Consider the following 24,210-nt stretch of genomic DNA (forward strand, 5'->3'; position numbering starts at 1 on the left):
GCATCATTGATGGTGTTAAACTTGATAGGTGGTCTTTCTTTGTTGGATTCATCTCTGCTTCAGTACAATTTACTATCCCAAAACCGATGGTCAAATAGAGCGAGTCAATGAAGTTATTGAAGACATACTTAGAGCTTATTGCAATAAGGAGCCCAAGTGGTGGATCCAATACCTACCCTTAGTTGAATTTTCCTACAATGCATCATACCATCAAAGTATTCAGATGACTCCTTTTCAAGAACTATATGGGCAAGGCTGTCTTATACCACTAATTTTTATGATCCTACCCTATAGCTAGAAGCACCTAGGCAAATGCTGGAAGAAATGGATCAGCAACAAGTGAAGACTATAAGGCAAGATATTCAAGCTTCCAAGGATCGACAAAAGGCATATGCCGATCAACAAAGAAAAGAACACATTTTCAAAGAAGGTGACATGGTTTTCATTCGAGTTCACCCAAAGGAAAGTTCCTTATCTTTCACAGAATTCAAGAAGCTAAGTCCAAGGTATTGTGGACCATATAAGGTGCTAAGTGTCTAGGACCAAATGCTTATAAGTTGCAACTCCCTAACAACTTGAAAGTGCATAATGTATTTCATGTCAATCTATTGAAAGCCTATGTTCCCAACCCTGAACATGTACTTAACGACCAATAAATTGTGATCCAAAGTCATGGAATCCTCAAACTTCAACTAGAAAAGATACTTGACATGTGCTGCATTGTAGGATTGCATGTTGCACATTTGTCATACGCAAAATTTCATTTCATCAAGAGTTGTATTTAGGGAAAGGTTGCATGGTTTATTAAAGCATGGAATTTTAAAAACTGAGAAAAAGTATTGTGAGCATGATTCTTGAATGTAAGTCCTAGTAGGTTCAATGAAAGTTATTCTACAATTTATCATGCGTAGTTAGGGTTATTGCAAATTTAGTGGTATGAAGAAGCAATGAATCACGTGTTTACGCATATTGTGATATGTTGCATCTAGTTTCTCCTTTAGATCAGGTTAACATCTCTAGGAATGGTTCGTCCTTGTCGCAAGACAAGTAGATCGAATTATCTAAATTACCTAACCCGCAAGGGATTTGTATAGGCCTGGTTCAATCGATACGATAAATACCCCAAGCGCTAGCTAGGGTTTAGCTCATTAAGGATTTGGCCTAGTTTTGCACTTGTTTCCAATTGAAACCCTCATACCCAAAGGTCCAACCCACATTCACGGAATGTAGGGTCAAGAGGACACTCATGCAAGTAACAATCTAGGGTTTCTACCCTAAGGATCATTCGTCCAAATGTTAAAACTCGGGTTGAGTTTGGAGTCCCTAGGACCGAGTGCAATTAGGATTGGATTGGGTAAGAAGACACCCTAAACCTTGCTTCTTGTCTAATCATAATTCCTTGACCAGAAAACACTATTCAATGGGTGAAATGATCCCTTGGAATAGATGCGACACTTGTGCAACAAATTGAAACATCGCATGGTCTTGTGGTTTAATCACAAGAGAGTTTTGCCATTCCTTGGAATGAGGTTGGCACGTTCTTGCGCTAGTTTAATGTGCAAGAGGATGAGTAGTCATCCTGCTACATCACCTTTCTTGGGGAAAATTGCAAGGATAAGGAAAGTTAGGTATTTGCTTGGAAGCAAAGGATCAATCAATTTAAAGCGACATGGTTGCCAGGATTTACTGTTGATTAAACCTAAGGTATTGGTTAAGTTGGATCAATAGGATATGGCCCTAACCCAAGGACAAAAGGGTTAACAAACAAGCCCTTGGGGATCTTGGGAAGTCGTAATTGATCCCAGATCGAATGCTGGATGCATTCGGAGAGAAGGATTCACTCCTTAGGGTTAACAAACAAGCCCTTGGGGATCTTGCCAAGTTGGGTTAACAGGGTATGGCCCTAACCCAAGGACAAAAGGGTTAACAAACAAGCCCTTGGGGATCTTGCCAAGTCGCAATTGATCTCGGATTGAATGCTGGATGCATTCGGAGAGAAGGATTCACTCCTTAGCACTTGGTCAAATAAACGACCACTAGAATTGATTGTGCTTATAATAGTTTAGGAGCACTGTTTGCATTGTTTTCTCAAGGAACTAAAGGATGGAAAGATATTTAAATGCTTCAGGTAGAAGGCCTGAAGGGAGAGGCAGCTTCAGTTACCCCTGACTGTCTGCTTGACCCTAACCAAGGGGGTTGTTAGCCACATCGCAAATGTGGACCAAACCTGCCACGTGAGGTCTCTCCGTTGAGTGCTACTTGGAACAGGAGGATGCTTGGGTACCAAGGGGGATCTGGACGTAAATCCCTTGCCTTCCAGGCCCTGCACAAGAGGCCAATGTGACTCGGGATTGGATCTCAAGGCCCGCATACTAGTCTACGGGTGAAATCTTGGATTAGTAATCCCTATGGATTGCTGGATAGCCTTCGGGCGGATTATGGATTAGCTTGTGGGTTGGACTTTATCGATGTATTCCAAAGATAAATAAGATAACCTGTTGAAAAGGAAACTTGTTTGAGATTATTTTTCTATGTCAAGTGCTAAGATTACGTGAAGGAACCAGTGTCTAACTGGCTAATTAATGAAGCTGTGTGATGCGTGTCCAACTAAATGTGGTAGGTAATTAGACAACTAAAGCAACCCTGAGGAAAGTGCAGTGGATGTGGCCATGGGTCTGTCCTACGGATGGGTGGTCCTGGTTGGCCAGGAACTTTTCTCAATCGAAATGGACAACGAGGAGATCTTCTCAAAGGAAATGAACAGTAAGGGTGCTGACCTAGAGTTTAGGTTACCAGAATCTTGATTTATGCTGTTTTAGGGGAACGGAATGGGACTATGCCTTATGAGCAGAGAGGGTGAGCCTTGCATCCCTCTCGTTTCCCATTCTCCTTGAACCAAGTGTAGCATGAATCCGCTTCATCCCTAGCGTTTCTGCATAAAATAGTTTGCTTGGAGTCCGACACTAGCTATCGTTTAGGAAAATGACCATTAGGGGAAACCCTGATTCAGGTTGGTCCTAAGTGGGAACGGTCGGAATACTTCCACTACGTGGTAGACACGGGAAGTCCTAGATCGCAAACCTCATAACATTCCATGGGAGTGCCGGGCGGAGCTTTCTAGACTCTCTTCTCGATGGACTGCTAAGACGTGTCCTGAAAGGGAATAGGTGGACACGTTACAATTTTATTCAATACTCCCTCTATCTAATGGTCTAAACTCTCCAATCCTGATTACACAAAGTTGAGAAGATGGAAAACAAAAGTCAAAATATCACATCCTCTTCCCCTTAGAGGAATTGAGATGTCCTCATCTAGAGTGAGATTGGGGGTATTGGTTACATAGTGATTTTTTGTCAACCCAAGTGGCATCCTCTTTAGGGTAGTCTTTCCACTAGACGAGATACTCTCTAAGGGTTTTGATTCTTAGAGTCTTCTCTACTTCTTTAGTTTAGTGGAAGCTCTGTCAATCCTTTTGGAAAAACATTAGCATAATCTATAAGCCAAGATGGTTGTGGCCCTCGGCTTCACTATCTTGCTTGGCCTTGTTGAGCTTAATTAGTTAGACAAGTAATCCTTTCTTTATCCCTTTTACTATTCCAGAAGCTTTAGCAAGCTAAACCTTAGGGTTCCCTACTTCTCCCTGACTAATTACTTGTTCTCCCTTTAAGTTTTAAAATGTAAGTTGACCCTTTTTGCAATGGATATGGGCATTATTTGGAATTAACCAATCCATACCTAGCAGACATTCATAAGCCTTGAGATTCATAATCCGGAAGCTCATTTTGGAAGAATTGCCACCCAGGCTAAATTCTACCTTGCTAGTTTGTTCTAAATTTGACAGAACTTCATTGCCATCTGCTAAATTCACAAGCAAACTAGGTGCAGGTGTAGTTTTTATGCCTAGCCTTTTTGCACATTTTGGTGATACAAAAGAGTGGATACTTCTACAATTGATTAAAATTCCAAAAGGTTTACCTTTATTATTTGTTGGTGTCTAAACTATTGAGAATTTGCAATTTTTACCCTTCTTACTGAGAGTGGCATATACTCTTGCTCTTTCCATGTTAGATTCCATTGTAGGATCTTTATCATTACTAATCTCTTTCGGGTTTATTCCAGTAACTTTTCCCTTGGCATCTTGGTTTTGCCTATGAAACTAACCTTCATGGTTTTTTGGGCCAAGCTTCGAGCACTGCCTCTTGAAATGTCTTGGTTCCTTGCAATAGAAGCATGATGGAGCCTCATTGAATACAAACTTGTCTTGCATTGACAAGTTGAGTAGAGACAAAGCCTCTAACTCCTAGAGAAATCTAACCTGAATACCTACCAAGGGAGGAAAGTTCCCAAGGGGGAGAGTAAACAAGAGTGTTCACTCATCATAGACCCTTATGGTGCATCTCAAGAAGGAGTAAGCTGTATTCTCAAAGGAATACAATAACTGTTGGTTCCAATACTTGGATGATAACCTTTGGATGCTTGAAGTAATGTTCTAGATGAAAGTAAAGGGAATAAACTATATCTTGGGAAGAGTACGGTGGTTGTTACCTCAACTGCTTGGTTTTTGCCTTATGCCTGGTTTATTTTGAAAGCCATGTTATAAGTTTATGTGAGGGAGTAAGTTGTGGGAAAAGGATGGATTGAGCAAGTTATTGCTGATATGGGAAATGACTTTTTTTTACTAAGTAAATGAAGTTAGGCTGGTTGTTTCAGCTTTGGTTAATTCCCTAAAGGATAAGGAATGGTTGTGGTTTTGGATGCTAAACCAAGTTGTTGTGATTGATGATTGCATGGCCGGGTCTGAGATGACTGATTGCCATGGAAACAAAAGAGATGTTTTCCCTAGTGATTGTTTTTAAGCTAGGTGCTTCAGTTGTGGTTGATTTCCTAAAGGGATAATTAATGAAAGATGATGCTAGCTACCCCTCGCGAACTGCCAAACCCTAACCAAGGGGGTTGTGAATCCACGCCATGAATGTGGACCGAACCCGCTGTCGAAGGGTTTTCGAAAGCGAAGTCGCAACCACAGAGGACCTTGACTAATTTCAGGATAGAAGATCAATCACACAAATAAGCAAGATGAGAGGATTTGTGTGCAGTAATAGATCCGCCAAGCTCCCAACGAGACCTCGTCTATGCAGCAATGATAGGACCAAAAGAAAGTTTTCAGCTGAGCATAGAATTCATCCTTCAACATGGGAGCCGTCATTATAAATTTGGTTATCAACTACAGATAGAAATTTTAGCATTGTCCTTTCAGCAGCATCAGCCAAAGGATGGATCTATGGATCCACAGACTTAACAATAAACCCATAGGGAACTTGATTCCAAATGATGAGGTGAACAATATCGCCCACTACCACATCAAAGATAGACACAACTTTCGTTCATTTGCCTCTGATAATTTGAACCTGGACATCTCACTTAAAGCCCTGAACTGGAGAGACTACTTGTAGCCACCACTGATGGGTATAACAAGAATAACAAGCAGAACAACAACGGTAAAGTTCACACTATCATATCAGCCTTCCCCAACACCATTTTCAGCCTACTATGCTGCCTCTTTTGATGGCTTCGTATCAGAGGCTGGAGCAGTAGCATTTGGCATATTGATTTGATTAGGGGTTACTGCAGGAGATGAAGAACCATGCTGAAGTTTAATTACAAGACAATGGACAGCTTTGCTCATTTGTTCAAGCCTTACAGCACTGAGTGGAGGCAAGCCTGGCCTCCCATCATTTCCAATTCGTGCAGCGAGAGAGCCCGTTGCTTCATCAACTAAACATTCAGAACCAATTCAACAAACTCTTGTGCCTGATCACATTCTACTTGAAAAAGCATCCAGCTTTGATGAAAGTTCTCAAGAGCAGCATCACTTCGTGGAGTCCGAAGTCCATCTGAAGCCTCCTTTGCCTCTAAGACTGAAGCAACAGCAGCCAACAGTGTTCTATGTGCATTTTGTAAAGACTGATCAATCTGACGTTTTTGCAGTCGAGATGGCCGTTGTTGATCCACAACGCACACAGGACTTCAATCCGAATATTACACCCTGTGCACACCCTCGAGACTGATCAGCGCAAGGGATATTGATGCAGGAGATTCCAATTATTGTACCCTGATCACGATTGAATTTGCAGGTCTCGGGCTGGCAATCCTTGCACGGAGCTTCGATGTGACTGATCTTCCTTTGATTTCCTTATGGCCTCAGATCACTCCTTCTTCTCATCACCCTACATAACGATCAGAATTTGGAGATAAGGTGAGAGTGGCATCTGCATTCAGCTTCATCTTTTATGGCTTTATCGGCTTCATCTTCTGTAGCTTAACATTACTTTATGGCATCGTCTTTAGCTTTTTTTACAGCGTACTCTTCTCCTCAGTTGTCTCAGACACGAACATCAAGCTTTCATGTTATCCTTCTCATCTCTTTTTTTTGTAATAGATAGGTCCTCATCCGAGTTAGAAGCAGATTGATCCGTCGTCTCTTCATATTATTATTTCTCTTTGACAGCACTGAATGTCCTTCTGCTCGTCATCTTCCCTCTGGCTTGTCTTGCAAAGCTCGCCGAAGCTCACCCTCGATTCCCTGTTTTTGTTTTTGAATTGCCTCCTTTATCGTCTTCAGCTCCCCTTTTCGATCCTCTGTTCTCCATCTCGTTGTCCCAGACTTGCTTTACCAATAATGGAAACAGACTTCACATCGGGGTTGCACCAATGCACAAATACTGGCTCACTGCTCACTCATCACCTGAATCTTCCTCGTTGCTGTCACCCTCCCTGTTGCATTGTGACTCCTTCCATCCCTCATCGCCTCCTCTTTTCTTCGTCCTGAACTCCTCTGTTCTCTACTCATTCCTTCCAACTTCATTCAACGTCATCTTCCCCCCAAAAATCCCCTTTTCAAAAATAGCATCCGTGTCAAAATAACCATCCGTCGCTTTTCCTTCCCCCAGGCTCCTTAAGTCACTACAATGACACATATTATTTCCAGTGCATTATGCTGAGCACCATGGACCATGTTATACGAAGCTGGAATAGCCTTGACATATTTGATCCTGTATGATCTCAGGTACCCCAGTGACAATCTAAACATTTCAGCTCAGTACACATACAGTGGAATACACGTGTATCCTGCATCTGCTTTGTACTTCTCATAAAGTTCCTGGAGGGAAAATATAAAGCTTGATTGCACTTCAGAAACCTCTTCAGCAGACGGGCTTGGATTTTTCTTCACATCAATGGGCTTCCCAACAATAACGTGCATCGGACGACAAAAAGGTATAGGGAACCCAAACATTCCCCAAAACATAAGTGGCACAAAGCGAAGCAGTCGGCAGATCTGATTGTATACCATGCCCTTGGATTTCCACCACTTGTAAACATGGGTCTGCCCAAATATAAAACAAGGCACTAAAGGAGCTTCTATCTCAATTGCTACACGTATGAAACCAACTCTCTGCTTCAGATAAGCTACCTCACGGTCATGTTCCATAAAGAGCATCTCTCTAATACCTCCAGGAATCAGAACACAGCTACAACCATCTTTTAATAAATCGCAAAGAACCTTTCTTGAAGCAGACACTAGTCCCAACCAAGTCCATATGTGTCTTAAAATAGGAGTCCTAAAAACCGCACTGCTTGCCAGACCCTTAACTTTTCAACTGCAGAAACCTTCATTGCAAAATCCAAGGTAGATGGTAATTGATCTTCTAGTGCTTCTGAAACTGATCCAAACTTCCCACACATATCCATTACTATGCTTCCAAACTTCTCTCCACTATACTCGCATGCAGAAAATAAATGTAAACACAACGACTAAGTATGTACAAAGTAACAAATGTCACACACACAACATTTTTGGTGGATTCCACACCTCGGATGCGCAGCAGTACGACACCGCCGCGAGAGGTCTCTCCGTGGAAATTACTTGGCATAGGAGGATGCTTGGGTGATAGTGGGGGCTTTGGCCGTAAATCCCAATGCCTCCCGGCCCTACACAAGTGTTTTACGTGACTCGAGATGGGATCTAGAGGCCTTGATACTAGTTACAAGGTAGAATCTTGGTAGAACCTTCGGGGTTTGTTGCCGAAATAGGGAAGGATTTTTCTGTAGAGGTAGAAAGGAACACTTAATTCTCCTGTATGGGCGGGAGACAAGATAAGTTAAGGAAGTGCTTGATCTTGTTTTATCTTGTCTTTGTGTCTGTGCCCTAAATTACGTAAAGGAACCTGTGACTAACAGGTTAATTAGGGAAGCTACTTTTATGTGCCAAACATAACGTGGTAGGTAATTAGATAACTAAAACAACCTCCGAGGGAAGCATGGTGGATGTGACCAATGGGTCTATCCTACGGAAGGTTGGTCTCGGTTAGCTGAGAGCTTTCCTAAAAGGAAATGTTAACGAGGAATGTTAGGAAAAAGTCGGTCTATGACCTTAGACAATGTTGGCTAGGAACCCAGACTTCAGGTCGATCCTAGTGGGAACGGCCGGATAAGTTCCATTGCGAGGTAGACTCGAGAGATCCTAGTTGGCAAACCCTGTGTCATTTTTTGGGACTGCTGGGCAGCGTCTTCTAGATATATCTCTCGATGGACTGCTAAGGTGTGTCCCGCGATTTGAGGAGCGGGCATGTTACACTATCCTTCATGTTGGGAATCCTACATGCACGTAGAGGCATACACGTAGCCATACATAGCTAACCTTCTCTCAATGGTATTTAGATGGAGTATTGTGTGACTTTGAACTTGATCACACACTTTATTGATCGAGACAAGTGCATGGAGTCGATAGGCAAGAGTAACGAGGTTATGCAAGCTGTGTGGACTACATAGTGTAGAATCAGAGGAGACATGATTGTGACATGCCCACCACATGCACACATATGGGCTAACTTTGATATCCCTTTATAGGGGCCACTTCACCAATTCGTGACCACTACTCCTATATTGAAGTTAGGGCCTCTCATCACCCCCATGTTACGCTTTTGGGAGAACCATGCTACATAGATCATTCTTTCACCGTAGCTACCCCTTTCCTACCATGGTGGAGGAGAATTATTGTATATTTGGAAAGGTCCCATGGGTCATAATTTTGCCTTTTGTGGATGATAATAAACTACTATTCTCTCTCTCTCTCTCTCTCTCTCTCTCAAATTGTTCCATCTCTTTACTCTCTCTCATGCATGTGATTAGTTCACATTGTATGATAATTCCCAACATCGGATTACGACATGTGTTATAACAAAACTTCTTTTAAATCATAAATACATCTCTCTCTCTCTATCTCAAAATCTCTCTCTCTCTCTCTCTCTCTCTCTCTCTCTCTCTCTCGTCATCATAATGTGAATATTCATGTGTCCAATCTATATTATTAGAACTTTAATTGCAATGCATTTATAGCTCTCTTTACCCTCTCCCCTCCCCAATGAATTTGATATAGTACAATTCATACAAGCAATCCAAATTTATATTAATATTTCTTTAACTTTAAGCAATAGTGCTATCGGTTTTTTGACAAAAGAACAGAGAGAAGGTCACTAAAATCTTATCAAAATTTTGACATAAGCTAACCAAGTGAATTGTATGATAGTATTTTCTCGACAAAATAAAAGGTGATTGTGCTAAGAGGCAGTGTTGGTGTTGCTTTGCTAGTCACAATGTAGGTGTTGCTGGAAACGTTTTTTTCTTCCAAATATAAGGTACAAATTTTCCTCCATAATCATAGGTTGGCGTATAGACATGTTTACATTTGCATCCATTTCAAACACTCAGAGGTACATATAGTATAGGTGCTTGCATGCCAAATGTGCTTTTCCTTCTGCTACAGAGTCCATAAAACCTTGGTAATTACATGTTGGGTTTTTTGTAATGTGCACATAATAACGTTCGTACAAGACACTTGAATTAGGTATCTCTAGTTTGAAAAGATCATGCTTCAAGGGATTCACCAATGTATGACCCTTCATAGTTGCATCTAGAGCTAATGCTAAGTCTATCCTCTTCCCTGCAGCTTGTGAAACACCTCTTAGATACTTACAAGAGCCCTCATGAGCATCCACTTCTTATTTTGCTTTTTGCAAAAACAAACCCACCATTCTCTAATATATGGATTTATTTTTCTATCAAATTTGTACCTTTTCCATTTTCCATACTTCTGGAACTTTGGGTGGTGCTTGATGAATGGAAAAAAATATATTATATGTATGGTCCACACTATTATTATTTAACTGCATGAAGTCCTGCTACATTCCATGTTGATTGCTAGCTTCTACTCTTGAGCTGAACCACTTCATGATGTCCCAAAATGAAGGTGTAGGCACCTAATACATCATGATTTTGATTGGTTTTTTTCATTTTCTATGTCTAGCTCCTAATCATCCATGGCATTGCATATGACTATGCGGAAATCCTTCTTATAGCCCAAATGGTATTGTGAATAACTCTCTCCACCACCATTTCCTTTGAAGAATTTGATGATACAAACCATGACTGGTTGGAAGGCAAAGGGTCCTCAAACTTTAGTTTTCTTGTACCCTTTCTACTAGATATATTTTTAGTCACATACCAAGGCTTATGAGAGGTGTTTGCTTCCTATGAACCCACTTTCCCATCAACCTTTAATTTCCTTGCTATAGTCACATTGTCCCCTTGTAAAATGAATGAAGCTTAGAGGAGAGAGGAGAAAGCCAAAGAGAGAGAGAGAGAGAGAGAGAGAGAGAAGAAGGGAAAGGAAGACTAAGAGAGGAGAGAGAAATGCAAAAAACAGGTGAGGAAGAAGGAGGAAGCCATGGAAGCTGAAGATGAAGGTGAAGAGTACATTCTCGATAGTCATTGGTTGACCTAATTTGGGACTCTTACACCTTATATACCCTGGTTAGTGTCACTAGGTGTCTAACCCCTAATTTCTATGTATCTCGCTTGTTATAATCCATCCCCACCCGAAAGGTTTTTGCCCTCAGAAACGAAGAGAATTAGGAGGGGAGTGATGGGTGGGTTTAGGAAGTGGGGTGTAGAGTACTTCTTTGAGCCACATTACAATGAAAATTGGTGGGTAAAGCCTAGGGACAATATGTTGTCCATGACAAGCCTATTGAGGTAAAATTGTCATAACTTTTGATAGGCTACTCCAAATGGGGCATACCACATGTCAAAATGGAGCTTATGACAAGTACTTTCAGTTGAGGTAGGATGTACATTCTTGAGTTTTGAGTAAGTACCAAATTGCTCTAAAATAGTGTGTAGTATGTAGGCAACAGGGGCATAATTGGCTATTCTTCAGACCATTGGGCCGCTTGGAGGTGAGAAAATTCATTGATAATGGTGGCTAGGAACTAGGAGGCTTCTTTCATGGTATGCCTTGCCATTTGATGAGGTATTCCTTGATGGATTGAGACCTTAAGTGCTTATCTCCTTGCCCAATGATTGCCTCAAGGATATACTGAATGATACCTTCTTCATCTATGGGGGGAAGCTCTTCCACATAGTCCATTGAGGTGCCGATGAAGGGTTTCAGCTAGCTACCATGAAACACATTGTGGATTTTGGTAGTGAGGGGAAGCTCTAATTGATAGGCCAAATCACCAACTCTCTTTAGGATTTGGTAGGGGCCATTGAAGCTGTTGTCGTATTGCTGCGCATTCGAGGTGTGAAAACCACCCGAAAGTTGTGTGTGCGATTTGATAATTTGTGCATACTTAGTTGTTGTGATTACATTTATTCTCTGCGTATGAGTATAGTAGCGAGCATGAAGGGTTGCTTTCAGTCTATGTTGAACAGGGTCAAGGAGAGAAGACATTACAACTATACAAACAGATGCAAGAGGAGGATATTTTCTCAAATTAGTAGACATTTAAGATCACATTTCAAGCATGTGATGCCCTCATTGAGGAGGAAGATGTTATGAGCATGGATGGGAAACCAAGAAAAGTTTCTTGAGAAATTTTCCGAGCATTACATGCAGATGCTCACATGAAGGGCTTCACTTCAGATGCTTTTGTTAATAGCACACTTATTAGTATCTATGGTAAATGTGGCAGCATTTTAGAAGTAGAGAGCATGGAGGATGGGGCTGTTGCAGACATCCATACAAGACCGAATGGGTCTTCTTCAGATAGTCGTGTAGGTGATGCAAAAGTGCGTGGAATAAGTGGAGGAGAGAAAAAGAGGCTGTCAATTGCTTGTGAGTTAATTGCTAGCCCTTCAGTAATATTTATTGATGAGCCTACAACAGGCAGAAAGGGTAATGGAAACCTTATAAAACCTAGCCAAGGATGGGCATACCGTTGTCTGTTCAATACATCAACCTCGAGGTTCAATTTATGCAAAATTTGATGACCTTGTACTGCTAGCTGAAGGGTCACTTGTTTATGCTGGCCCTGCCCAGGATTATGCCTTGTCCTACTTTACTGAACTTGGGTACCCATGCCCACAGCATGTAAATCCAGCTGAGTTCTTTGCAGACCTCATTTCTGTAGATTACAGCTCGCCTGAAAATGAAACGTCCACTCGCATACGCCTGGATAATTTACTTCAAGCATTTAGGCAGAAGTCACATGCGAGTTATGAGCTCAATTTACAGGGGGAAAATGGAGTAGATTTGTCTCATTCCACCGAGATTATAAAAGTCCCTATTGCACCTGTCAATCGTATTGGTTGGTGGAAGCAATTCAGATTGCGTGCCTGGTTGCAGGCTACGCGAGATGGACCTACAAATAAAGTTCGTGCCAATATGTCAATATCATCAGCGATCATATTTGGGTCAATCTTTTGGGGGATAGGGGGCTTTTTCTGGGACAGGGGAGCCGCGCTTTGGGGGAAGGTTTTTTTTTCGGAGTAGTGAGTTGACAAAAAGGGGAGAAAAAAGCTCGGATGGAAAGGGAGAGGGAAGTTCCTCAAATGCAGAGGCAGACGGGAGGCGGAAGAAAACGACCATGGAGAGGAATTGCTGTTTGTTAGCAGCAAGGCAATCTTCAAGCCTCCAAAGGCTATCCGAGGTGGAATTCCCATTTGTTTTCCTCAGTTCATCAATTTAGATCAAACAGAACAGTATGGTTTTGCTCGGAACAGGTTCTGGAGTATAGATCCAAATCCCTTACCCTTGTCAACAAGCAGCAACAAAGCGGTCATTGACCTTATTCTCCAACCTAGTGAGGAAGATTTTAAACTCTGGAATCATAGCTTTGAATTTCACCTTCGAGTTGCTTTAAGCCCTGAAGGAGAGTTGACACTTACTGCACGTGTTCGCAACACTGATGCTAAGCCTTTCTCTTTTACTGTGGCTATGCACACTTACTTCTCAGTTTCAGATATCAGTGAAGTGCGAATTGAAGGACTGGAAACTCTGGATTATCTTGATAACCTTCAAAACCGAGAGCGCTTCACAGAGCAAGGAGATGCTCTGACTTTTGAGGGTGAAGTCGATAGAGTCTATTTGAACACTCCAACGAAGATTGCAATCATTGATCATGAAAAGAAACGAACATTTGTACTAAAAAAGGATGGGCTACCAGATGCAGTTGTTTGGAACCCATGGGAAAGAAAAGCAAAAGCTATGGCTGATTATGGAGATGATGAATATAAGCATATGATTCGTGTGGAGCCAGCAGTAGTTGAAAAGCCAATTACTCTTAAACCAGGTGAAGTTTGGAAAGGAACAGCATTTGGTGGCTTCAAAAGCCGCTCACAAGTGCCAGTTTTGGTTGAGAAGTATTTAAACAAGGAGATAAAGGTTTAGGTGCTGTTTGGAACACTGCAAAGGTTGAGCCTGGATCAATTGTTGCAATATTCGGTCTAGGAACTGTTGGCCTTGTGGTTGCAGAAGGTGCCAAAGCAGCTGGGACATGGATTGTGACCTTTAACGACTGAAAGAACTGAAAGGCAACAGATGATAATCTAGGAACCGTAAGCCATCTCAATATCAGTAAATAGTCATCATGATGGAACTTGAATCAGAAAATTATCCATGATCTTCCACTTTCTTATTCATCAATGAAGACTATACTTTTGGAATTTTTCTTTGAAATGTATATATGATCTATGCATTCGAGAGGTTGCTCGGATTTCTTCATCTTGAATCTTGAAACTCTTATTGACAGAAATAAAATAGAGTCCTGACATTATTTTCTCATCTTGTTTATTCATCTGTTCGATCTTTTATCCTGAAATTTATCAAGGTCTTCTGAAGACGCACTTTTGCTTTCACAAACCCTTCGACATCTTTGGTGAACCCGACGTGAAAGCGTCGCAGAAATTTCAGGATGGGAGATACTTCAGCCTCTATTTCAGCTTCTTCTACAGTTCCAGCTACCTCTACTTCAGCTCCATCAATGACTGCTGCGTCAAGTACTTCAACGGAGGATCTAAAACAGATTTTGCAGAATATGTCCATGTATATGCAGCTCCAAAATCAGCAAACACAATTGTATATGCAACAGCAACAACAATTGCATCAACAGCAGTTGTCTCAGCAAAGGCAACTCTATTCAGAGCAAGAGAATGCAAACAGCGCGACTAAGGCTATTGAAGCAGTTGAGAGTGAGAAGAAGCTATTTGACGGACGTAATGTTTCAGCATATTTGAAGACATATGAGATCAAGATGGGGTTTTTTGGAGTTCCTGCTGGACTTATGAGTAAGTACTTCCTTCGTCTTGTCACACCTGCTTTGAGGACAAAAGTGACTGATCTTTTTATTCAAAATACACATTGGCAAGATTTTAAGAAGGCCTTGAAAGAAGAATACTTCCTTGAGGACTTTGGTATGGCTACTCGACGGTCATTCCGAGAGTGGGTCTACATGCCAAACAAAGGTCTCGCTGCTTCGGAGTTGATTCGAGAATTCGAAGAGAGGTATAGTCAGCTTGATGCCATTGAACAAAGAGCATTGGATGTTGAAAAAGTTGAGCTTTTCTTGCAAGCTGCAGATCCTGCTCTTCAAGAAGAATTGGGTGAGCTTCTTGAAGATCGTACGAAGCCTATGGGTCTTAAAACTGATTGGCAGGATGCTCAGGATGCAGTCTCGACTTTGACCAAGAGGAGGATATGGAAGACTCGCCTACAGAATGGTTCCATGACACCTACACCATCATCTGCTCCTATGCCTACTTCTATCCCTGTTATTTCTTCTCCTCCTCAGCCAGTTTCTTGGCCTATGCCAGTGCCTACTGTTTCCACTCCACCTATTCCTCCTGTTCCACGACCGATGCCTACACCTTCTGCTCCAAAACCATCCGCTCCATCGGTGCCTACCTCTCTTGATGACATAATCAAAGGCATCACAGATTTGACACTTGAGTCAGTCAAAGCAGAGTTAGTGGGAAAGTTGAAGGAGCAGTTTGCTTCAACTGTGCCTACTACTTCTTCTAGTGCTCCTACTGCACCTAGGAGTGCTCCTACTGCACCTAGGAGAGATCGGAGATGTATTTGGTGTGATAGTACGGAGCATCAGCATTGCAGGGATTGTGACTCTTTCCAGGATGCAAGGAGGCAGAATTTGGTATATTGGGGGCAAGATGGTAAGATTTGGTTGACTGAGACAGGAGCTCCACTTGCTACCAACTTTGGTAAAGGTGGAATGAAGAAGTTAGTGGAGGACATGGCTGCGCGTACTTCTTATGTGACAACTAGAGGTGATGCTTCTGCATATGGAGTACAGATTGAGAAGGGATCAGAGACTCAGTCAGCACTATGGACATATGCTATGGAGACTGCAAACAAGGGGAAAATTCAGCAAACTGTTTTGACTAGTGCAGGCTCTAGCATCAGATCAGAGACAGGTTGGGACTCGCCTATTGACAGGTACTCTATTTATGCTTATTTGGCTAAATCTCATGGTGCAGATGTACTTGTTGAGGAGAAGCGTAAGAGGGATGAAGAAAATCCAAGTGTAGCTAAGAAGACTAGAGGGGGTGAGTTTGTTACTCCACCTACTGCAGGACCGTCTTCAAGACCAGGGCCAGATCGACAGATGGAGGATGCTCAAAAGAGAGAAAAGAGGCAAGAGCCTAGAGAGAGAAAGCAGCCAGGATTCAGATTGATGTCCGATATTGAGACATCTACAGACATGAAGAAAATCTTTAATGATAAGATACTTGGCAGTGAGGTGACTTTCACTATTTCTGAGATTTTGGGCATCTCAAAAAGAGAGTTTCAGGATCAGTTTCAGGAGGTCTTGAAGAGGAAAAGACATGCATTGTCTACCACTGATACACAGGGAGTTTTGATTGGGGAGTTGGATGAGGATGATGATGAGGTTATGGTTGATAATGCTTCTGTTTTTCCGTAGGTAGAGAAGAAGGTTCAGCCTATGCATTATGCTGAAATTGATGAGCCTGTCATGATACCGCGTAGTCACTTTTCGCGGAGCCATTGGGCTAGGGCAACTACAGAGACGATGGTAAAGATTGGAGAGAAACAGGTGCCTTATGTTGCATTGGTCGATCATGGTTCAGAGATTAATCTCATAGTTCGTGGAGTTTATGAGAGTAACAGATGGCCTATGGATGTAGAGCATGGGTGGCGTATGAGAGCCGCCAATAACACTGCAGGTGATTTATATGCTGCTTGTCCTAGTGTCAGGGTTTCTATTGGTGATGTAGAGGAGGATTTTCATTTCTTTGTGCAGGATTCATGCTCTTATCCTATAATTCTTGGTCAGCCATTCATTATAGAGATGCGCATGGAAACAAAGGTCATGGATGATGGATCTGCTTATGCATGGATTCGTAGTAAAGATGGTATGAGAGCAGTTCAGTTTATGACTGTGTGTGTGAACCATGTTAGAAACAGAGATACTCTCACAGATGCACCTTTGCCCACTATGAGGGATTCGGGTTTTCATTAGGTACCGCCGTTTCGCGAGACGACGGTGGTACAAAGCAGAGGAGATTGGAGTTCTCGCCTCCTGGCAGCGGTGTTTTCTCCTCCGGTTTTGTTGGGATTTCAGCAAACAGTTCGATGAGTTATCAGAAGACTTCTAGGTTGCCTAGAGCTGCCAGGCAGTATATATGCAGGAAGGAGAAAAATTTGAAAAATGCAAGAATTTTGAAGGATGATGAGCACATAGATGGGATGTATGACAGTGTGATTTGTGCAGATACGATGACAGAGATGGGAGATATGCTGAAAACTGATATGCTGAATTGTCACGGTAATGTATTAGTGCAGTCCCTGGACATGTTTCATGAAATTGCAGATTTTATGTCACAGATTGAGTCAGAGGCTGAGGTAACTCAACAAAGAGTGTTGAGTGCTGAAGAAATTTAGCAAACAGAGTTTCCAGTTGGTTATGATCAGCTTTCAGAGAGACAGAGGGCTGAAAATTTTCAGCCAACAGAGTTTACTGCTGAAATATTTCAGCATTCAGAGTTTGGGGCTGTTCCTATGCAGTCCATAGAGCAGAGGGCTGAGAATATTCAGCCATTGGAGTGCAGAATTGCTGATTTACAGCAAGGTTTATGTAATGCAGAAGAGTATAATGAAGCCAGGGTTAACACGAAATACAAAACTGTGGATAAGAAGGTGAAGCCGGTTGCTGTACCGCTTCCACCTGACAGTGATCAGCAAATAGAGAGGGCTGCTAAACAGCAAATTTTGAGGAATCCGGAGCATATTGGTCAAAAATTTTCAGCAGAGACTCTTGCTGAATTGAAAATGGGAAATGGTGATTTCTTGTTACCCATAGAGAAGCAATGCTTTCAGGAGATGCTTGAGCATCATGGAAGGGGATTTGCTTTTTTCCCACATGAGATTGGATGTGTGAATCCTGATATTGTTGCTCCTATGGTCATTTTTACTATTCCTCATATCCCATGGAATCTCCGACCTATTCCAGTGCCTAAAGCACACTTGCCAAAGCTGATTGATTTATTGAATGAGAAAATCAGGATGGGAATCCTTGAGCCTTCATCTGCACCATACTCAAACAGGTGGTTTATAGTTCCAAAGAAGAATGGTACTCTTCGATTTATTCAGGACATGCAGCCAGTGAACAGAGTTACTATCACGAATGTTGGTATAGGTCCAGTTGTGGATGAGTTTGCAGAGGCATTTGCTCGACGTGCCATCTATTCTTTGGGTGATTTGTATTCAGGATATGATCAGTTTCAGCTGGCTTTGGAAAGCAGGGATATAACCACCATGAGAACTCCTATTGGGCTTGTCAGGATGTGTACCTTGCCTCAAGGTGCCACTAATTCTGTTGCGCATATGATGAATGCCATGCATAAGGTGCTTCGTGATTACATACCTCAGCTTACTATGCCTTTCTTGGATGATGTGCCCATTAAGGGGTGTGCAGAAGAAGAGAAGAATGAGAGTCTAAATGAGCAGGGATGCAGATACTTTGTGGCTGATCATATTTCAGTATGTGAGAAGATTTTGGCCAGGTTAGAAGAAGTGAACTTGACACTTTCAGGGCAAAAATCTGTTTTTGGAGTGAATGAGGTTGTCATTGTTGGGCATATGTGTGGATATTATGGCAGGAAACCCTCACCTGATAAGGTGAATGCTATAGGCAAGATTGCAGAGTATTGTTCTACCACTTCGGAGGTACAGAGATTCATTGGTGTTTGTGTGTTTTATATGATTTGGATACCTCATTTTGCACACATAGCAGATTGTTTGTATCAGCTGCTTCGAAAGGGGCAGAAATTCTATTGGGATGAGAGCCACACTAGAGCCATGCGAAAATGGAAGAAGTTATTGCAGAATGCTCCTACTCTCAGGAAAGCGGATTATAATTGTGATAGGCCTATTGTATTGATAGTTGACACTAGTCCAATTGGCATAGGTTGGGTTGTGGGTCAAGATGATGCAGATGGAAATAGGTATGCTATTCGGTTTGGGGCGAAAGTCCTAAACGAGAGACAGAGGAGATATCCGCAAATCAAGAGGGAGTTATTGGGGATTGTCACGGCTCTCAAATGTGACAAGGAGTATTTTATTGGAGCTTCAGTTGTGGTAGAGACAGATTGCTTGCCATTGATTGGTATGATCACGAGTTGCTCTATTGCGGATATAGCCATGTTGAGATGGATTGCATACATCAAGTCATTAAATCCGGAATTTAAACACATAGCAAGGAAGGATAATCCAGCGGCAAATATGTTGTCTAGAGCCAGATATGATGATGAGGAGACTCTACTTGCAGAAGAGGATGATGCAGAAATTTCAGCCATTATGGTTGATCATGTTTGTCATGTCTATGATATTGTGGCTTTCACAGAAGAACTCTATGTTGGGGATTGGTTGTAGATTGGCAGGTACCTTAGTACACTAAGCAAAAGAGAAGAATGGACAGATTAAGAGTTCAAGAAGATCAGAAGGAAAGCTTATGGTTATTTTTTCAAGGACGGATTTCTTTGGAAGCATCCGAAGAAAAGAGGCGGATTACCTTTGCGGGCTGTCTGTGATAAAGAGACACAGTTACAGGTGATGAGGGAGTTTCATGAGAGTTATTGGGCTGGTCATAGAGGAGTATGGGCTACTTATGAGAAAATCAAGGAGAAATATTGGTGGAAAGGCATGTATAGAGATGTTTCTCACTTTGTTGAGACTTGCAGAGACTGCCAGATGTATTCAGTAGTGCGTCATCGAGATGAGCTTCATCCGACCTATCCACTATATATTCATTATAAGTGGGTAGTTGATTTGGTTACCATGCCTATGGGTCTATGGCAGATGAGATACATTGTTTTGGCTAGAGAGGATCTTACTAATCATGTTGAGGGCAGATATTTGAGAACGAAGACCACTAGTGCAGTGTGTAAGTTCTTATTGGAGGAAATTTTCTGCAGGTATGGTTGTGTGGGTAAGATCACTGTGGATCGTGGTGAATTGGATGCAGATGAAGCTAAGGAGTTTTTCTCTCAGCTAGGAATCAAATTGGCTCTAACCACAGCATATAATCCAGAGGGAAATGGAAAGAGTGAAAGAGGGCATCCGCCGATAGTGAAAGCATTAGCCAAAGCATGCAGAGGACGGATTGGAGAATGGCCAAGACTTCTACCATTTGCTTTATGGGCTGATCGTACGACTCATAGTGTTACCACAAGATATATGTCTACAGAGTTGATGTATGGTCAGAAACCTGTTATGCCGATTGAAACTTGTGCTTTGACTTGGTCAGTTTTACCTTGGCAGGAGGATTTGACGAGAGAGGAGCTCTTAGCTCTTCGGATTCGACAGTTGGAGAGGAGACCTGAGGATATTCAGCTAGCTATTGATAGGTTGAAGGTTGCTAGACTAAGGAATAAGGACAGGTTTGACAGCAGGCATCGCTTGCGGCCTAGAGCAATAGAAGAGGGAGATTGGGTATTGGTGTTTGATAGCAGTCTTGAAAATCAGCATACTGCACTTCGGAAGATGGTGAAAAGATGGTTTGGGCCATACATAGTCAGACATGTCTTTGATAATGCAACATATGAGCTGACAGAATTGGATGGGACAGTGCTTAGAGTGCCTATTGTTGGAAAAAGAATCAAGATTTTCAAGAAAAGAGATGATGAGGATTATGCATTGGAAGAATTTTCAAGAGAAGAGCAACGACAAGAAACTCCAATGGAAGAGACAGATGATATGACAGATAATCTTGTTGATCTACCGGAAATGCATAATGAAGAGATTGATCTGTTTGTGGATCTTGATGATAACGATCATGGGTAGTTGGCCCATCTGGAGGATGCGCAGGATTAGAGGGGGTGGATGTCGTATTGCTGCGCATTCGAGGTGTGAAAACCACCCGAAAGTTGTGTGTGCTATTTGATACTTTGTGCATACTTAGTTGTTGTGATTACATTTATTCTCTGCGTATGAGTATAGTAGCGAGCATGAAGGGTTGCTTTCAGTCTATGTTGAACAGGGTCAAGGAGAGAAGACATTACAACTATACAAACAGATGCAAGAGGAGGATATTTTCTCAAATCAGTAGACATTTAAGATCACATTTCAAGCATGTGATGCCCTCATTGAGGAGGAAGATGTTATGAGCATGGATGGGAAACCAAGAAAATTTTCTTGAGAAATTTTCTGAGCATTACATGCAAATGCTCACATGAAGGGCTTCACTTCAGATGCTTTTGTTAATAGCACACTTATTAGTATCTATGGTAAATGTGGCAGCATTTTAGAAGTAGAGAGCATGGAGGATGGGGCTGTTGCAGACATCCATACAAGACCGAATGGGTCTTCTTCAGATAGTCGTGTAGGTGATGCAAAAGTGCGTGGAATAAGTGGAGGAGAGAAAAAGAGGCTGTCAACTGCTTGTGAGTTAATTGCTAGCCCTTCAGTAATATTTACTGATGAGCCTACAACAGGCAGAAAGGGTAATGGAAACCTTATAAAACCTAGCCAAGGATGGGCATACCGTTGTCTGTTCAATACATCAACCTCGAGGTTCAATTTATGCAAAATTTGATGACCTTGTACTGCTAGCTGAAGGGTCACTTGTTTATGCTGGCCCTACCCAGGATTATGCCTTGTCCTACTTTACTAAAATTGGGTACCGATGCCCACAGCATGTAAATCCAGTTGAGTTATTTGCAGACCTCATTTATGTAGACTACAGCTCGCCTGAAAATGAAACGTCCACTCGCATACGCCTGGATAATTTACTTCAAGCATTTAGGCAGAAGTCACATGCGAGTTATGAGCTCAATTTACAGGGGGAAAATGGAGTAGATTTGTCTCATTCCACCGAGATTATAAAAGTCCCTATTGCACCTGTCAATCGTATTGGTTGGTGGAAGCAATTCAGATTGCGTGCCTGGTTGCAGGCTACGCGAGATGGACCTACAAATAAAGTTCGTGCCAATATGTCAATATCATCAGCGATCATATTTGGGTCAATCTTTTGGGGGATAGGGGGCTTTTTCTGGGACAGGGGAGCCGCGCTTTGGGGGAAGGTTTTTTTTTCGGAGTAGTGAGCTGACAAAAAGGGGGGAAAAAAGCTCGGATGCAAAGGGAAGGGAAGTTCCTCAAATGCAGAGGCAGACGCGAGGTGGAAGAAAACGACCGTGGAGAGGAATTGCTGTTTGTTAGCAGCAAGGCAATCTTCAAGCCTCCAAAGGCTATCCGAGGTGGAATTCCCATCTGTTTTCCTCAGTTCATCAATCTAGATCAAACAGAACAGTATGGTTTTGCTCGGAACAGGTTCTGGAGTATAGATCCAAATCCCTTGCCCTTGTCAACAAGCAGCAACAAAGCGGTCATTGACCTTATTCTCCGACCTAGTGAGGAAGATTTTAAACTCTGGAATCATAGCTTTGAATTTCACCTTCGAGTTGCTTTAAGCCCTGAAGGAGAGTTGACACTTACTGCACGTGTTCGCAACACTGATGCTAAGCCTTTCTCTTTTACTGTGGCTATGCACACTTACTTCTCAGTTTCAGATATCAGTGAAGTGCGAATTGAAGGACTGGAAACTCTGGATTATCTTGATAACCTTCAAAACCGAGAGCGCTTCACAGAGCAAGGGGATGCTCTGACTTTTGAGGGTGAAGTCGATAGAGTCTATTTGAACACTCCAACGAAGATTGCAATCATTGATCATGAAAAGAAACGAACATTTGTACTAAAAAAGGATGGGCTACCAGATGCAGTTGTTTGGAACCCATGGGAAAGAAAAGCAAAAGCTATGGCTGATTATGGAGATGATGAATATAAGCATATGATTCGTGTGGAGCCAGCAGCAGTTGAAAAGCCAATTACTCTTAAACCAGGTGAAGTTTGGAAAGGAATAGCATTTGGTGGCTTCAAAAGCCGCTCACAAGTGCCAGTTTTGGTTGAGAAGTATTTAAACAAGGAGATAAAGGTTTAGGTGCTGTTTGGAACACTGCAAAGGTGGAGCTTGGATCAATTGTTGCAATATTCGGTCTAGGAACTGTTGGCCTTGTGGTTGCAGAAGGTGCCAAAGCAGCTGGGACATGGATTGTGACCTTTAACGGCTGAAAGAACTGAAAGGCAAAAGATGATAATCTAGGAACCATAAGCCATCTCAATATCAGTAAATAGTCATCATGATGGAACTTGAATCAGAAAATTATCCACGATCTTCCACTTTCTTATTCATCAATGAAGACTATACTTTTGGAAATTTTCTTTGAAATGTATATATGATCTATGCATTCGAGAGGTTGCTCGGATTTCTTCATCTTGAATCTTGAAACTCTTATTGACAGAAATAAAATAGAGTCCTGACATTATTTTCTCATCTTGTTTATTCATCTGTTCGATCTTTTATCCTGAAATTTATCAAGGTCTTCTGAAGACGCGACTTTGCTTTCACAAACCCTTCGACACTGTGGACTAGCTTATTATTGCTACCCTCTTTGAGAGTGGAGTAGCAGGACTTGGGCACTTTCAAGAGGACTAGTTCCCCTTCCTAGAATTATAAATGCCTTATTTTCTCATTAGCATATATTTTCATGGAGTTTTGGCTTTTTGAAGTAGGGCCTAGATGCAATTCAACGCAACCTGACCCTAATGGTTGATCTTATCATTGAATAAGACTGTAGGAAGGGAGACCTTATACTCATATAAACACCATATTGGGAAATATGGGAATTTCCCATAAGTTTGGGACACATGGTCAAATCTTTGGATTTGTCATAACTTGAACATTATAACTCCAAATTGAGCGATCTATAGTTCAATAGATTCCATTTTTCAAGCGCTTTCCAATGATAGGTCACATCATATGGTTTTGAGAAACTTTTGGGCATGTTATCCGGATGCCACCTTTTTAGTATTCAAAAAATGGGAATTGGGAGATTCCCAAACTCACTAATATTGTGTTTATAAGGCCTCAAAAGGAGAAACTCCAATGCTAGAATGGGTGGAGTTGCTATAGGAAAAATCAGCCAAGTGGAGCCATGTATCCCAATTGTGTTGTACATCATGGCAAAAGTGCTGCAAATATGTCTCAAGCCATTTGTTTACTCTTTCAATCTGTCCATCACTCTAAGGGTGGTATGCAGTGGATAGGGAAAGCTTGGCACCATTAGATGTGAAAACTATCTGCCAAAAGTTGTGCATAAACTTAGCATCCCGATCATGTACTATGACTTGTGGTAAGCCATACAACTTGAAGACATACTCCATAAACTGAGTGGCAACTTGAGAGGTAGTGTATTGGGTCTTAGTGGGGATAAAGTGGATAGTTTTGATGAGAAATCAACTACCATATAGATACTATTTCAACATTTCTTGGTCACTTGGAG

General features: G+C 41.9%; 1 protein-coding gene and 2 pseudogenes across 1 annotated transcript; 2 read left to right on the forward strand and 1 right to left on the reverse strand.

The window, feature by feature from the left end:
* Positions 1-5,628: 5,628 nt before the first annotated feature.
* On the forward strand, positions 5,629-13,729 carry LOC148020932 (putative glucose-6-phosphate 1-epimerase pseudogene; annotated as a pseudogene).
* LOC148020933 (diacylglycerol O-acyltransferase 2-like) lies at positions 7,097-10,146 on the reverse strand. Its single transcript, XM_087699369.1, has 2 exons — positions 10,131-10,146; positions 7,097-7,650 (listed from the first exon to the last, which is right to left on the reverse strand). The coding sequence occupies exons 1-2, from the start codon at positions 10,144-10,146 to the stop codon at positions 7,097-7,099; spliced, it is 570 nt and encodes a 189-aa protein (XP_087555495.1).
* An 8,215-nt stretch (positions 13,730-21,944) lies between the features above and the next one.
* On the forward strand, positions 21,945-22,808 carry LOC148020934 (putative glucose-6-phosphate 1-epimerase pseudogene; annotated as a pseudogene).
* The last annotated feature ends 1,402 nt before the right edge of the window (positions 22,809-24,210 follow it).

This window comes from Lygodium microphyllum, chromosome 18, assembly GCF_053477565.2.
Source record: "Lygodium microphyllum isolate KBCC chromosome 18, Lygodium_microphyllum_v1.1.10, whole genome shotgun sequence".
Taxonomy (NCBI): Eukaryota; Viridiplantae; Streptophyta; class Polypodiopsida; order Schizaeales; family Lygodiaceae; genus Lygodium; species Lygodium microphyllum.